Here is a 15,083-nt window from a genome sequence, read left to right as displayed (position 1 = left end):
GGTGTCCGGGGAAGAGTCGCCCACAGCGCTCCAACAGGCTCGGCTCGGCTGTCAGCGGCTTTTCCCCGGACTCCAACGCTCGGCCCTGGACTCTCAGCCTGGTGCTCCTGAGAGCCAGGCGCCCGGGTGCCATGCACCCCTAGTTCCAATGGTTAAGACGGCCCAGGTTCCAGCCCCCTGCAATGCAGGAATATGCGGCTGTCTCTTCAAACTATTATGGCTGATAACCATTGAGGGAGAGCTCCTTGTCCAATTCTTTGGGGGGGGGGGGTACGTAAGGGGAGCCCGGCTGGGTCAGACCAAAGATCCCTCTATTCAGCATTCCTGATTCCTACAGTGGTTCCCCCACCCCCTAACAAATGCCAGGAGTGTGTTAGCTCCCGGCAACTCCTCTCCAGAGGGCTTATGCCTCTGACTCGGGCAGGCAGCCTACAGCCACTGCTGTCTATCTATTTATTGTTTATTTGTTTCATACATTTTATAAACAAACGTGTGTGTGTGTGTGTGTGTGTGTTTTTTTTTTTTTTTTTAAAGAACCACAAAGCGGTTTACAGAGAGAACAAAACAATAACATGACAGTGGTACCTTGGTTTTCAAATGTAATCCGTTCCGGAAGACCTTTCGAGTTCCAAAACGTTCGGAAACTGAAAACTCAATACGGAAGCCTCAAAATGGAAAACTCAGTAGGGAAGCCGCGGGGCATGTTTAACTTCTGGAAAGTGTTTGAAAACCGAAGCATTTACTTCCGGGTTTACAGCATTCGGAAACCAAAATGTTTGTCAATGGAGACGTTCAAAAACCAAGGTACCGCTGTATCAGTAAAAAATAATAATCATTGAAACGTTCAAAGAATAAAACCATCATACATCCACATTCTGCATGTCTGAGCAGGCTGTTCTAAACAAAAATCTTTTTTTGCAGGCACTGAAATGAGTACAGTGAAGGCCTGATATCAATAGGCAGGGAGTTCCAAAGGACAAGTGCTGCCGCATTCAACGAACAAGATATTGCAAAGGTGGGGAGGGTCTTAGGTGGTACCTGCAGTGCTGCCAGTGCTGCCGATGGGTGCAGCCAAGTGGGCGCATGTGGGGCAAGCGAATTGCGCAACTAAACTGCTTCCACATTGTACTGATAGTTAGCAGCAACTAGACAAACTGATGGTGGAGAAAGGCTACCAAGGGCTACTAGCCCTGATAATTATGAATAATATTTATTGAGTTTATATAACATCCTATAGCCGGAGGTCTCAGGGCAGTTTACAGAAAATATCAAAACATATAATCAGAATAAAAACAACCACCAATAACATGCCCCCCCTAAAGAGCCACATTTTAAAAGGGTACAGGATGGCGAGTGATGGTGGTCATTTCACATGCATTGAAAGTGGGGCCAAGTCCCTCTGCGCATGCTCTGTAGCCCTCTTGGCGCTGAAGGCAATGCTCTTCTGTGGGGTTATCCCCATGGAACGTGGCCACCACATTGCACCTATTTTGCAGGGAGTCAATATAGTGAATTAAATCAGCCCCCTCCTCCTCCCCCAGCGGTAGCAGAGGCAAACTCAGCTGCATTTATCGGAAGGGCTCCCTTCTGCCCACCCCACCCCACCCCACCCCGCCTCCAGAAGGTTCCCTGAAGACAGAGAGAGAGACACGGACATCCCAGAACAGAGAGGAAGCGAGCAAGAGATGTCCCGATCAATGAGTCAATTGCTTTCCAATCAATCAGAGCCGGCAGCTAAGCTTGCTGACATAGGGCTGTGTCCCCCGCATTGGCAAATGGCCTCCGAAAGCTGGAGCGCTTGGCAGCCACAGGGCCTTGAAATCATCTCGCATGGAAATTCTTTAACTCAAAGACATTGAATGAAGCTGGGAGATTCAGGGCACATCAACTAAACTCTTTCTGCACACAGCACATTGTTAAACTGTGGAACTCCCTGCCACAGGAGGCGGTGATGACCACCAACTTGGATGGCTTTAAGAGAGGATTAGACAAATTTGTGGAGGAGGAGAGGGCTCTCAATGGCTTCCAGCCACAAGAGGCTCAGGGCTGGATTTCGGTTTGATGAGGGCCCTAAGATGCTGAAGGTAATGGGGCCCTTTATATGTCCAGCTGTCCTTTGTCAACAACTAATTGCCGCTGTTTTTTGTGTGTTGCATATATACTGCAGATGGTGACAGCAGTCATGAAATTAAAAGACGCCTGCTTCTTGGGAGAAAAGCAATGACAAACCTAGACAGCATCTTAAAAAGCAGAGACATCACCTTGCCAACAAAGGTCCGTATAGTAAAAGCTATGGTTTTCCCAGTAGTGATGTATGGAAGTGAGAGCTGGACCATAAAGAAGGCTGATCGCCAAAGAATTGATGCTTTTGAATTACAGTGCTGGAGGAGACTCTTGAGAGTCCCCTGGACTGCAAGAAGATCCAACCTCTCCATTCTGAAGGAAATCAGCCCTGAGTGCTCACTGGAAGGACAGATCCTGAAGCTGAGGCTCCAAGATTTTGGCCACCTCATGAGAAGAGAAGAGTCCCTGGAAAAGACCCTGATGTTGGGAAAGATGGAGGGCACAAGGAGAAGGGGACGGCAGAGGGGAGATGGTGGGACAGTGTTCTCAAAGCTACCAGCATGAGTTTGACCAAACTGCGGGAGGCAGTTGAAGACAGGAGTGCCTGGCGTGCTCTGGTCCAGGGGGTCACCAAGAGGCGGACACAACTAAACCACTAAGCAACAATATGCTATACGGACCTCATAGGTATCTCAAGCCATTTGCACATGTTGCCATGCAACCAGTCCATGCAGAATGTCAGCACCTTATATATAGAAAGGAGCAAAGCAGTGATATTTTAGTGAGCAGGCGAGCAGGTGGGGCCCATGACTTACATCCTAGGAGCTTACACAACACAAAACACTGATGCTGTAGGTAGGCTTTATTTTATTTGATTTTTTTCTTATATTTTGGAAATGTACACCCAGAAGAGGAGAGAAAAGGACGCTGTATCAGGAGCAAATTGTGCCCCCCTCCCGTGAGATTCTTGCCTCCTCTGGATTCCTAAAAGTGGGACTCCCTAGGAACAAAGCTCTTTGCCTCAAAGATGTGGGAACTGGCTACGGTTTACTCAGCCGTGCAGGGAAACGGGGGAGAAGCCCCCTTCCCTCCCATCCCTCGCTCATGGCCCTAGGTTGCCTCGACTCCCCGATTCCAAGCACCTCGCACCCACTTCCCAGGGCCAAAAGCCTTCTTTACTTTCACTGCCCCCGCCAAAAAAAGATTGCGCCTTAAGGCAGGCAAAGACCCCCTCCCCTCCGCAAACATGTCTGTCTCCAGAGCCCCCCCTCCTGCAACAGCCCACCCCAACTCCAGCAAACAAGGGGGATGATCGAAGACAGGATACACAGATGGGGAAAAGCTGCTATGAGGATGGGGGGGGGGAGGAAGAAGCAGAGTGAGGCAGAAAAGCCACCCACCCCCCATTCTGGAGACAGCTGTGTCCATCTTCTCCCCAAGGAAGCAAAGATGTGGGAACAGGCTGTAGCAAGGACAAGGCAGGGGGGGCGTCGTGGCACCAGCTGGAAGAGGAGCAAAGGCAGGATGTGGGGGGGGAGACTTGTGACTGTTGCAGGAATTTATGTATAGGTTTGAGGGGGTTGCAGTGGTGTAGCGTGGGTTGTCAGCACCTGGGGCAAGGCAAGTAATTTGCGCCCCCTAACCCGTGGATTTGCGCCCCCAACCTGTGGATTTGCGCCCCTAACCCATGGATTTGCCCTAACCCCAGATGTTGCGCTCGGTGCGCCCGGCCCCCCTTGCACCCGCCACGCTACGCCACTGGGGGGTTGCCCCTCCAGCAGATATCCTGCACATGCAGCCCACTGCCCAAATCAGCACAGTCACTTTTGTGACTTGTCCCCACAAAACACTTCATCAGTTTCTTCCTGTCTATTCAAAGGGCCTTTGCTGCACAATACCAAATGTAAGAATCCACTGATAAATGGATCTCTGTACTGGCTCACTGGGAAAACTTCAGAAATTCATACAGACATGTGAGCTCAGCTCCTCAGCAGCCCCTCTGCCTGAGGGATAATCCCTGGCCTCCTGATACCTGAGTGCCAGACAGGTAGCCAGTCCAGAAATAACAGACCCAGATGAAGACAAAAGGGTGGGATGAACTTGGCTGGGAAACAGGGAAATGTAAAGATCTCTTTTGTTACACTTGATGGGTGTTTGGTGGAGGGCAAGGAGAACCATGGGGCAGGGTCCAGGATGCTCAGATTACTGCCACCAGACCTCCCCTTTCATGATGTAACCGTGATGTAGTTGGGGGGGTGTAACATGGGGATTGTTGTTGTCGTTCATTCCCCCCCCCCCAAATATACTGCGGCCCACCACATGGTGTGACGGATACGGGCTGAAAAAGGTTGCTGACCCAGGAGCACTGCAGAGCTATCCATAGCCCTCTTGTCCTCTTTTAAAGTTGGTGCCATCACCGCCTCCTGTGGCAGAGAGTTCCACAGTCTGCACTGCCCTGAATCTTCCAACATTCAGCTTCATGGGAGAGACAGCCATTTGCACACCTCTGAGTCAAAACTGACTCTGTGTGTGTATGTGTGTGTTTCAGACAGAAACCTCTTCTCTCCCCCCCCCCTTTGCCGCCGCACCATCTGCTCCGATTTTATGAATGGGCCAGCCCAGCAGGTTAACACGCTTCCCTGCTCCGCTCCCCTCCCCTCCTGTCCCATTGCCTTCCCCAAGGAGCAGCGATTAGCTGGGGCTCCCATGATTTATTCATCCTTGCGCATCATTACCAGAGATGGGAAGCACTTAGCGGGCTCATTAAGGGCCGGGGATGATCTCAACCCTGCTAATTCCCAACTCCCACTTGGGTCACTCTCCTCCTCCTCCTCAGTTCAGGGCCTTCCAGACCGGCGCCAGCACTTCCACTCCCCACCTCGCTGACCTGCCACACCAGGCACCTCTTTCCAAGCTCTTGCAAGCCCAGGATTAGGCCTGGCGTGTCCTTAATTCTGCAATCAACCGTGGGTATTATTTTTACACCTGCAGGACCAAGGAGAGGGAGCAAGCTTTGAATGCCAACCTACCCAGAGCCCCCCTGCGTGCAATGCTGCCAATATTATTATTATTATTATTATTATTATTATTATTATTATTATTATTATTATATACCTGGCCCATCTGACTGGGTTACGCCAGCCTTTCTGGGGGGCTTCCAACAAAATACGGAGGTGGGAGAGGGACCTGGAATATTTTGTGGCCAAATTTTGGGCCACCCATACCCAACTGGGTACCTCCAGATAGAATTGCAGAGTTGGAAGGGACCCTAAGGGCTGTCTAGACTGTCAATGCAGGACTCACAGGTGTTTTGAGCCAGAACTCAACTGCTAATACAATTCTAGGCTGCGTCCACAGAGATCTAGTGTCCAGATCAAGCAAAGTCATAGTCCCTCTCTATTCTGCCTTGGTCAGTCCTCAACCTGGAATACTGTGTCCAGTTCTGGGCACCACAATTTAGGAAGGATATTGACAAGCTGGAAGGTGTACAGAAGAAGGCAACCAAGAGGATCAAGGGTCTGGAAACTAAGCCATATGAGGAACGGTTGAAGGAGTTGGGTATGTTCAGCCTGGAAAAGAGGAGACTGAGAGGAGATAGGATGTTGTTGTTGTTTAGTCGTTTAGTCATGTCCGCCTCTTCGTGACCCCCTGGACCAGAGCACGCCAGGCACTCCTGTCTTCCACTGCCTCCCGCAGTTTGGTCAAACTCATGTTTGTAGCTTTGAGAACACTGTCCCACCATCTTGTCCTCTGTCGTCCCCTTCTCCTTGTGCCCTCCATCTTCCCCAACATCAGGGTCTTTTCCAGGGAGTCTTCTCTTCTCATGAGGTGGCCAAAGTCTTGGAGCCTCAGCTTCAGGATCCTTCCAGTGAGCACTCAGGGCTGATTTCCTTCAGAATGGAGAGGTTGGATCTTCTTGCAGTCCATGGGACTCTCAAGAGTCTCCTCCAGCACCAAAATTCAAAAGCATCAATTCTTCGGCGATCAGCCTTCTTGGTGGTCCAGCTCTCACTTCCATACACCACTACTGGGAAAACCATGGCTTTAACTATACGGACCTTTGTTGGCAAGGTGATGTCTCTGTTTTTTAAGATGCTGTCTAGGTTTGTCACTGCTTTTCTCCCAAGAAGCAGGCGTCTTTTAATTTCGTGGCTGCTGTCACCATCTGCAGTGATCATGGAGCCCAAGAAGGTAAAATCTCTCACTGCCTCCATTTCTTCCCCTTCTATTTGCCAGGAGGTGATGGGACCAGTGGCCATGATCTTGGGGTTTTTTGATGCTGAGCTTCAGACTATATTTTGCGCTCTCCTCTTTCACCCTCATTAAGAGGTTCTTTAATTCCTCCTCACTTTCTGACATCAGGAGATAGGATAGTCATCTTCAAATATCTCAAGGGCTGTCACACAATCTTATTTTCTCCTGCTCTGGGGGGCAAGACTTGAACCCATGGCTTCAAATTATAAGAAAGGAGATTCAGACTAAAAACATCAGGAAGAACTTTCTGATGGAAAGAGCTGTTCATCAGTGGAATGGTCTCCCTCAGGAGATGGTGGCCTCTCCTTCCTTGGAGGTTTTTAAGCAGAAGTTGGGTGGCCATCTGTCTCAGATGCTTTAGCTGAGATTCCTGCATTTCTGGGGGTTGGACTAGATGACCCCAAGATCCCTTCCAACTCTACAATTCTAAGATTTTATGATATCCCATCAGTTCAGCTGGCGGAGACTTAATGGCTTATCATTGTGATTCCTGAGGCTGCTGACTAAAAGGTAACTGAAATGATGGATCGCGGAGGAGATGTAGCCGGACCAAATTAAAATATATATAACACTCAGTGATCCGTGGCAACCTTGATATTATCAGCACCATGGTCTAAACAACCAAGCTATTCGGGCTGACAAAGTTGAAAGGTACCCCAGCGGTCATCTAGTCCAACCCCCTGCAATGCAGGAAATCTCAACTCATGGTCTCCCATCCAAGCTGAAACCATAACAGACCCTGCTTAGCTTCACAAATGTGCTAGCAGCTTTACTGCTGCGCCATCGTCCTGCAACTGGTGAATCTGGGGAGGAATGGCTGGGGACACCCAGCCAGATGGGCAGGGTATAAATTATTATTGTTATTGTTATCCCTCATATTTACGGGACCGCCTCTCCTGGTCTGCCCCGCAGAGGACCTTAAGGTCCATGAACAACCATAGTTTAGAGGTCCCGGGCCCTAAGGAAGTCATACAATCCTCCACCAGGGCCAGGGCCTTCTCAGTGGTGGCTCCGAACTGGTGGAACGCTCTGTCCCAGGAGACCAGGGCCCTGCAGGATTTAACCTCCTTCTGCAGGGCCTGTAAGACAGAGCTATTCCGCCTGGCTTTCAATTTGAACTTAGCCTGATCTTTTATTCCCCTTCCCTTCCCTCCCCTGTTAGGATATTTCCGTTCCACCTTAAGAGAGAGCAGGCTTGTGAGTCACAGAGTCTGCGTATTTCCTGTTGAGGATGTTTATGTTTGCTGTTTCCTTTCGATTTCAGTCGGTCGGAGTCACTGACTCAGAACGGTCATGTTTTCTCTTTGTTCTGTTCAACGCTAAATAAAATCTGTAAATTATGCTCTTCTTCGGTGCAAGCTTTCTGGCTGTGTTTTCTGCTGATAAAGAACAGTGTGCACAAGCCTAGAATGTGGCAATCTATTTCTAAGGCTTCGTGTCGCTAACTGCTGGATCTGCCTGGCTACGGGAGATCGATGGAAGTCCGGCAGCCGGCTTGGGGCCATGATGGACTATATCTCCCTGGCAGTTTCCCAACAACAAGGTTTCGGGCCCAGATTCACAGCACCTACAGGAGAGTAAAGCTGCAACAGACTGCGTTTGAGAGGTATGTGAAAAGCGAAAGCAGCGAGAGCGGAGGCTTTTCTGTTTACCTCAACAAGGAGCCTTTGAACTCCGGCAAGGCTTAATTGGCCTGGGAGCCGAGCCAAAAGGCATCGTGATTAATGGCTGCCAAGATAAGGAGTCTCTGCAGTTAAAAACGACTCACGGCTAAAGCAGAAAGCTGGAAATGGAGTTTTTCCAAGCTTCTGAGGCAAATGCTGAATGCCTTAAGTTACATGGGCAGAATTATGAAACCTGGGCAAAATGGTGTGAGAGTTTGCTGCGTCAGTTTAGGGTGTGGCATACCGTGAGTGAGGCCCCCCCAGTTCCTCTGACAGAGAGATGGAAAGCCGATGATTCGAAGGCGATTGACGTAATAGTCTTATCCGTATCTCTTGAGGAAATTAAGACGCTGGCTGGCAACACCACTGCACGTGGAATGTGGTATGCTTTGATGAAAGCTCACAACTCAGTCGTCCCAGCCCAGAGTTTGACTGCATCGGAGGTCCAAGCTGTTTCCCAGAATGCGAGTGTATGCAGGGATGCTGAGGGCACCGGTTGCAAGCTGCAGGGGGAGCAGACTGTGATGTCATCCCAGGCAGCATTCCAGCCTCCAGGGGGAGCCAAGGAGTCGGCAGCTGAGAGCTCTGGTTCTCGTGAGAACCAAGGTCATCGCCTTTGCAGAGGCCGGAAAGGCAAAGGTAAACAGGCGTCTGCAGATGGCCAGGAGCGAAGGGAGGGTGAAGAGCCCGCGCCAGGGAAAAACAAAGCTTTGTTAGCTGGCACTGCTTCACCAAAGGCTAAAGGCACGTCTGCTGACCAGAAGCAGGGGGGCAAGCTGCAAAAGCCCACGCCAGTGGAAGACAAGGTTATGTCTGCTGGCACAGCTTCACCAAAGGCTAAAGGCACGTCTGCTGGCCAGGAGCAGCAGGGGGGCAAGCTGCAAAAGCCCAAGCAAGTGGAAAACAAGGGTTTGCTTGCTGTGAAGGCTGCTCCAACAGCCAAAGGCAGCTTTGTTGTTGATTCGGGCTGTACCCGCCACATCTCAAAGGATCGGCACCTCTTTATCTCCTTCAAGCCTCAGGAAGGTGAGATCCACCTGGCTGATGGAAGGACGTTGCAAATTGCAGGAGAAGGGACTGTGAAACTTGCAAGTTTGCATACAACCATCAGTAATGTTCTGTATGTTCCTGGAGCTGCAAGCAATTTGTTGAGCGTCCCGCAGCTTACTGGACGTGGTTTTCAGATTTCCTTCAAGAGGAGCATCTGTGTCATCAGTAAAGGCAAAGAGGACTATTTGCATGCAAAGTTTATGGATGGTTTGTTCCATATAACTTATGATGACACTGCTGTTGTATCTAATGCTGATTCTTGTTGTGTTGCACAAACTAACAAAGTTCTTCATGCAGGTTGCATTCATGAAGCGCATCGAAGGTTTGGTCACCTCTCTTGGAAGGCACTGGCCAAGATGCCAGAGGTGGTTGAGGGTTTGAAAATCAAACCCTGTAAATATCACATGAAATGTGTATCTTGTGCTGAGAACAAGGTGAAGGTTGCTCCAAAAGGCAAAGAGTCTAGCAGGCAGGCTTCCAAGCCCTACCAGCTAGTGCACGCAGACCTGGTTGGGCCACTTACGCCCTCTTTAGGAGGAGCAAGGTTCTTCATGGTTCTAATTGATTCTTTTTCTAGGTACATTCATGTGTTTATGCTCGAGCAGAAATCGCAAGCGTTTCCTAGGTTCAAAGCATTCTGTGCTTGGCTGGAGAATGCTCACGGTAATCGTATTTCCTGTCTTTTTACCGATCGGGGCGGGGAATTCACTTCTCAGCAGTTTGAAGCTTTCCTGACTGAGAAGGGAATCCAGCATGACATGTCAACCCCCAGATCGCCATGGATGAATGGGCTTGCGGAGAGAGCAAATCAGACATTGCTGCAAGGAATGAAAACCTTGTTGCATGATGCCAATCTCCCTGATAAGTTTTGGGGGGAGGCTTTAGGGAATCTGGTTTACTCCGTTAATCGCAGATTGTCATCACCCATTGGTTGTACCCCCTATGAGAAGATGTTTGGCAAGAAACCCAACACCAAACACATGAGAATTTTTGGTTCTGACATGTGGGTACGCACCCCACAAACCAACAAGCTTGGGAAGCGTGGGGCACATGGTTTGTTCATGGGGTACGAAAAAGGTGCATACAGGGTATGGATGACTGACTCTAAATCCATAAAGTTCACAAGGAGTGTTGAGTACAATCCTAAGTGGGGGGAAAATGTGGGAATTTTCCAGAGTTACCCTGAGGATGATGAGGATGATGATGATGATGATGATGATGATCAGAGTTCGGATTCCAGTTCAGTGGGCGGCGCTGCTGCTGATGTCAGTGAGAGTGATGACACAGCAGACTACAAGAGTGCAAAGGCCTCAGTCAGACCATCTGATGCGTCTGACAATGAACTGGAAGAACCACTGTTCACCATTGGTCATTTTTCTCCTAAGAAAGAGGAGATGAGTCCAGAAGACTTGCGTCTAGTACGTAGGTCTGAAAGGGCGACCAAAGGCAGACCTCCTAAGAGATTTGCTGATGAGTTTGCTAAGACTGCAACTGCTGTTCTTAGTAGCTCAGAGAAGGTGTGGGAACCTTCAAGCTTCAAAGAGGTTCAGGAGTTAACCTCTAAAGATGCTGAGCCTTGGCTTAATGCCATGAAGGCTGAAGTTGATTCCTTGAACAGGAACCAAACTTGGGAGCTGGTACCGGTAGTCCCAGGTATGAGACTGGTTGGCAGCAAATGGGTCTTCAAGGCCAAGACAGACCAGAATGGCAAGGTTGTCAGGCACAAAGCCAGATTGGTTGCCAGAGGTTTTTCACAGGTACCAGGACAGGATTACCACGAGACCTACTCACCCACAGTCAAATATGAGAGCATTCGGCTGATGCTCAAGATTGCTGCGGAGGAGAAACTGCATGTTTCCCACCACGACATTAATACAGCTTTTTTGTACGGGATTTTGAACGAGGAGCTGTTTATGCTTCCACCTGACGGGATGCAGATACAGAAGGGAATGGTCTGTAAATTGCGGAAATCCTTGTATGGTCTCAAACAGAGTGCTAGGTGTTGGAACACAAAACTCACTGAAACATTGCTTTCTCTAGGTTTTCACCAGGGCAAAGCTGATCCATGTGTGTTTGTCAAGGAGGAGGGGCAAAACAAACTGTATTGTTTATGTTTTGTTGATGATCTTCTGATGTTTTGGAAGAATCAGGCTTTCTATCAAAGCACCCTAGCTCAACTGAAGGAGCACTTTGACATGAAGGATCTTGGTGAGGTATCCAACTATCTTTCTCTGCAGGTGGAGAAGGACCAAGCAGGTAATTTTCTGGTACACCAAACACAGAAAATTGCTGATGTATTAACCAGGTTGAATTTGGTTGATGCAAACCCAGCAGACACACCGATGGTGACAGGTTACCAGGTAGACAGTACTGCTGAAGCGTTTTCTGACACAACGCTATACAGATGCGTTCTAGGCAAGCTGAATTTCATTGCCAGATGTTCAAGACCTGACATAGCTGTAAGCTGTAATCTGCTTAGCAGACATGCCAACAATCCTACGGTTCAGGATTGGAAAGCTCTGAAGCGCATAGCCCGCTATTTGAAAGGGACTATGCACTACAGGCTGAGGTTCACCAGTCAGAAGACTGGAGGTCTTGAAATCTTTGCAGATGCAAGTTTTGGAAGTGACACCACAGATGGTACGAGCACTTCTGGAGTATGCTACATGTACAACCACTGCCTGTTTGACTGGTTGTGCAAGAAGCAAACAACAGTGAGCCTAAGTTCCTGTGAAGCAGAACTCAATGCTCTGTCTTTTTCACTCATGGATTGTGAATGGTTGATGCAACTGTTTAAGGACATCGGGGTTTCTGTGAAATGTCCTATACAAGTGTACCAAGACAATAGATCGTGTTTGGCTTTGCTGAACTCCGAGAGTTGCAAGCAAAGAACCAAGTACTTGCAGATTAAGCTACATCGTGCAAGAGAGTGTATTCAGAAAGGACTGATTCAGGTGTCCTACATGCCAGGAAATGAAATTCCTGCTGATCTGTTGTCTAAGGTTGTTAACAGAGAACAACATAAGGTTTACACACAGAGGTTGCAATTGGGTGAACCACAGGTACTACAGGTTACACGGAAAGGGGGAGGATGTTAGGATATTTCCGTTCCACCTTAAGAGAGAGCAGGCTTGTGAGTCACAGAGTCTGCGTATTTCCTGTTGAGGATGTTTATGTTTGCTGTTTCCTTTCGATTTCAGTCGGTCGGAGTCACTGACTCAGAACGGTCATGTTTTCTCTTTGTTCTGTTCAACGCTAAATAAAATCTGTAAATTATGCTCTTCTTCGGTGCAAGCTTTCTGGCTGTGTTTTCTGCTGATAAAGAACAGTGTGCACAAGCCTAGAATGTGGCAATCTATTTCTAAGGCTTCGTGTCGCTAACTGCTGGATCTGCCTGGCTACGGGAGATCGATGGAAGTCCGGCAGCCGGCTTGGGGCCATGATGGACTATATCTCCCTGGCAGTTTCCCAACATCCCCCTCCCCATTTTATGAAGATTACCCGCTCTGGGATCCCACAGCTAATTCTCCCCTGGTCTCCTCGCTGGCCCCAAGAGGACTAATTTAGCCAGCTACCCCTGGGGATCATCTAATGTTTATTGGATGGTTCCCCCCCCCCAAGTTGATTTTTGAATTCTGAATTTATTGTTATTCACGTTTTATACTGTATTTTATGCTGTTGGGTTTTTTTTTGTAATATCAAATATGTGTTTTAAATCTGTTGTTAGCCGCCCTGAGCCCAGTTTCCTGAACCGGGAAAGGTGGGGTATAAATAATAATTATTATTTTTTATTTTTATTGTTATTATTTATGAGGCCTGCCCCACATCCAGGGCCCGTGGGGCTTCCTGGCCCCTCCCCATCTGACACAGGCTGTGCCCCCTCCCCTGCCCCGTTACCTGGATACTGGAGGGGGATGTCAATCTTGGGGCCGATGACGTAGTGTCCCTCCTCCAGGCTGTGGGCTGTCACTGTGGTCCACTGGCGGCAGGAGTGGATGAGGAGCACGTCCTGGTCACTGACCCCTTCCACGTACTCTCCTGCGGCAGGAACAGAGGGAGATGTCAGCACAGGGTCCCAGCGATGGTCCACTCCCCAGGGGTCTCCCTGCCCACCGTCCCCCCCCCCCCGGAGGGGAGTCAGTCTACAAATCTCAGGAAGGCAGAGCTGCAAGGGACCACCAAGGGCCATCTAGTCTGACCCCCCTCTGCAATGCAGGAACCGCAGTGGAATCCTTTTGGGATTCTGGAAGCAGCCTTCCCTGCCTGCGTGGGGGCAGGTCTGGTTTACACAAAAGCTGAGGTTCCCACATTGCGGGGGGTTGGATTTGGTGACCCCTGGCGTCCCTTCCAACTCTATGGCTCTGTGAAAATTAAGGGGAGCCTCCATGAACCCTGCAGGGACAGCCACCCTCTCAAAGAAGGCAGCAACTTCCCTCCCCAGTTGGCTAGCCGTGCAGTATTACAACAACGATGATTAATTAATATAATAAATCATAAAGGTAAAGGTAAAGGGACCCCTGACCATTAGGTCCAGCCATGGCCGACTCTGGGGTTGCGGCGCTCATCTCGCTTTATTGGCCGAGGGAGCCGGCGTACAGCTTCCGGATCATGTGGCCAGCATGACTAAGCCGCTTCTGGCGAACCAGAGCAGCGCACGGAAACGCCGTTTACCTTCCCACCGGAGCAGTACCTATTTATCTACTTGCACTTTGACGTGCTTCCGAACTGCTAGGTTGGCAGGAGCAGGGACCGAGCAACGGGAGCTCACCCCTTCGCGGGGATTCGAACCTCCGACCTTCTGATCGGCAAGTCCTAGGCTCTGTAGTTTAACCCACAGCGCCACCCGCGTCCTTCATAATAATAAATCATATTATTACATTAATATCCCACCTTTCTTCCAAGGAGCTGAAGGCGGCTTACATGTTCTCCTTCTCATTTTATCACAACAGCCCTGTGAGGCAGGCTGGGCTGAGAGGCAGGGATTGGCCCAATGTCACCCAAGGAGCTCCATGGCTGAGTGGGGATTCGAACCCTGGTCTCTCTCCTGTTCTGGGACACCGAGCGCTAGGCAACAGAACCCCTCTGCGCAAGATCAGAAAAGCATCTTAAAGGCCATTTTGGGAACCACCGCTCACTTCACCCGATGCCAAACGCTCTTATAGTATTACCAGCTGCAGGTAAAAAGACGTATTGCCAACTCCACGTTCCTTACTAAGCAAGTTTTACAAGCCCATCTCTCTGAAGCCATTAATAGTAGCACATTAAGGATGCAGTTTTGAATTCTGGTGCTGGAGGAGACTCTTGAGAGTCCCATGGACTGCAAGAAGATCAAACCTCTCCATTCTGAAGGAAATCAGTCCTGAGTGCTCACTGGAAGGACAGATCCTGAAGCTGAGGCTCCAAGACTTTGGCCACCTCCTGAGAAGAGAAGACTCCCTGGAAAAGACCCTGATGTTGGGAAAGATGGAGGACACAAGGAGAAGGGGACGACAGAGGACGAGATGGTTGGACAGTGTTCTCGAAGCTACCAGCATGAGTTTGACCCAACTGCGGGAGGCAGTGGAAGACAGGAGGGCCTGGCGTGGTCTGGTCCAGGGGGTCACCAAGAGGCGGACACGACTAAGCAACTAAACAACAACAAGGATGCAATAAGAGGCAAAGTCCCATCCAGTCCAGTGTCCTATTCTCACAGGGGCCAACCAGATGCCCATTATGGGAAACCCACAAGCCGGAGGTTCTCTTCTCCTGGCATTCAGCAATATTGCTGCCTCCATCTGTGGAGACAGAGCCATCCTGGCCAAGAGCCATTGATAGCCCTCTCCTCCTCCATGAATTTGACTGGTCCTCTTTTAAAGCCACCTCCGTTGGTGGCCTTCACTGCCTCCTGTGGCAAGGAGTTCCACAGTTCAACTCTGCACTGAGTGAACACAAAGATTTGATGGACTATGAAAGAACGCAAGGAAAGGAAGTGACTGAAGAACAGATGTAAAGGTGAACTAGAAACCAAGAGACGTGTGGTGAATACGGTGGAAGTCTTTTAGAATATTTTAA

At 49.5% G+C, this 15,083-nt stretch overlaps 1 protein-coding gene across 2 annotated transcripts in view; it reads right to left on the bottom strand.

Annotated features, from left to right (window-relative positions):
- The window catches only part of GAREM2 (GRB2 associated regulator of MAPK1 subtype 2), a 34,473-nt gene that overhangs the window by 10,818 nt on the left and 8,572 nt on the right, over positions 1 to 15,083 (bottom strand). The window contains exons 1-2 of one of the 2 annotated variants that reach the window (XM_028725301.2): positions 13,923 to 14,546; positions 12,930 to 13,070 (exon numbers count right to left, since the gene is read on the bottom strand). In XM_028725301.2, the coding sequence (XP_028581134.2) occupies positions 12,930 to 13,070; positions 13,923 to 13,968 (187 nt within the window). In that variant the 5' untranslated portion in view covers positions 13,969 to 14,546. Of the gene's footprint in view, positions 1 to 12,929; positions 13,071 to 13,922; positions 14,547 to 15,083 lie in introns of those variants that run through there. The other variant, XM_028725300.2, reaches the window with a different exon arrangement.

This window comes from Podarcis muralis, chromosome 3 (genome assembly GCF_964188315.1).
Source record: "Podarcis muralis chromosome 3, rPodMur119.hap1.1, whole genome shotgun sequence".
NCBI lineage: Eukaryota > Metazoa > Chordata > Lepidosauria > Squamata > Lacertidae > Podarcis > Podarcis muralis.
Note: the sequence above shows the minus strand (reverse complement) of the source record. Positions and strands in the feature narration are given on the sequence as shown.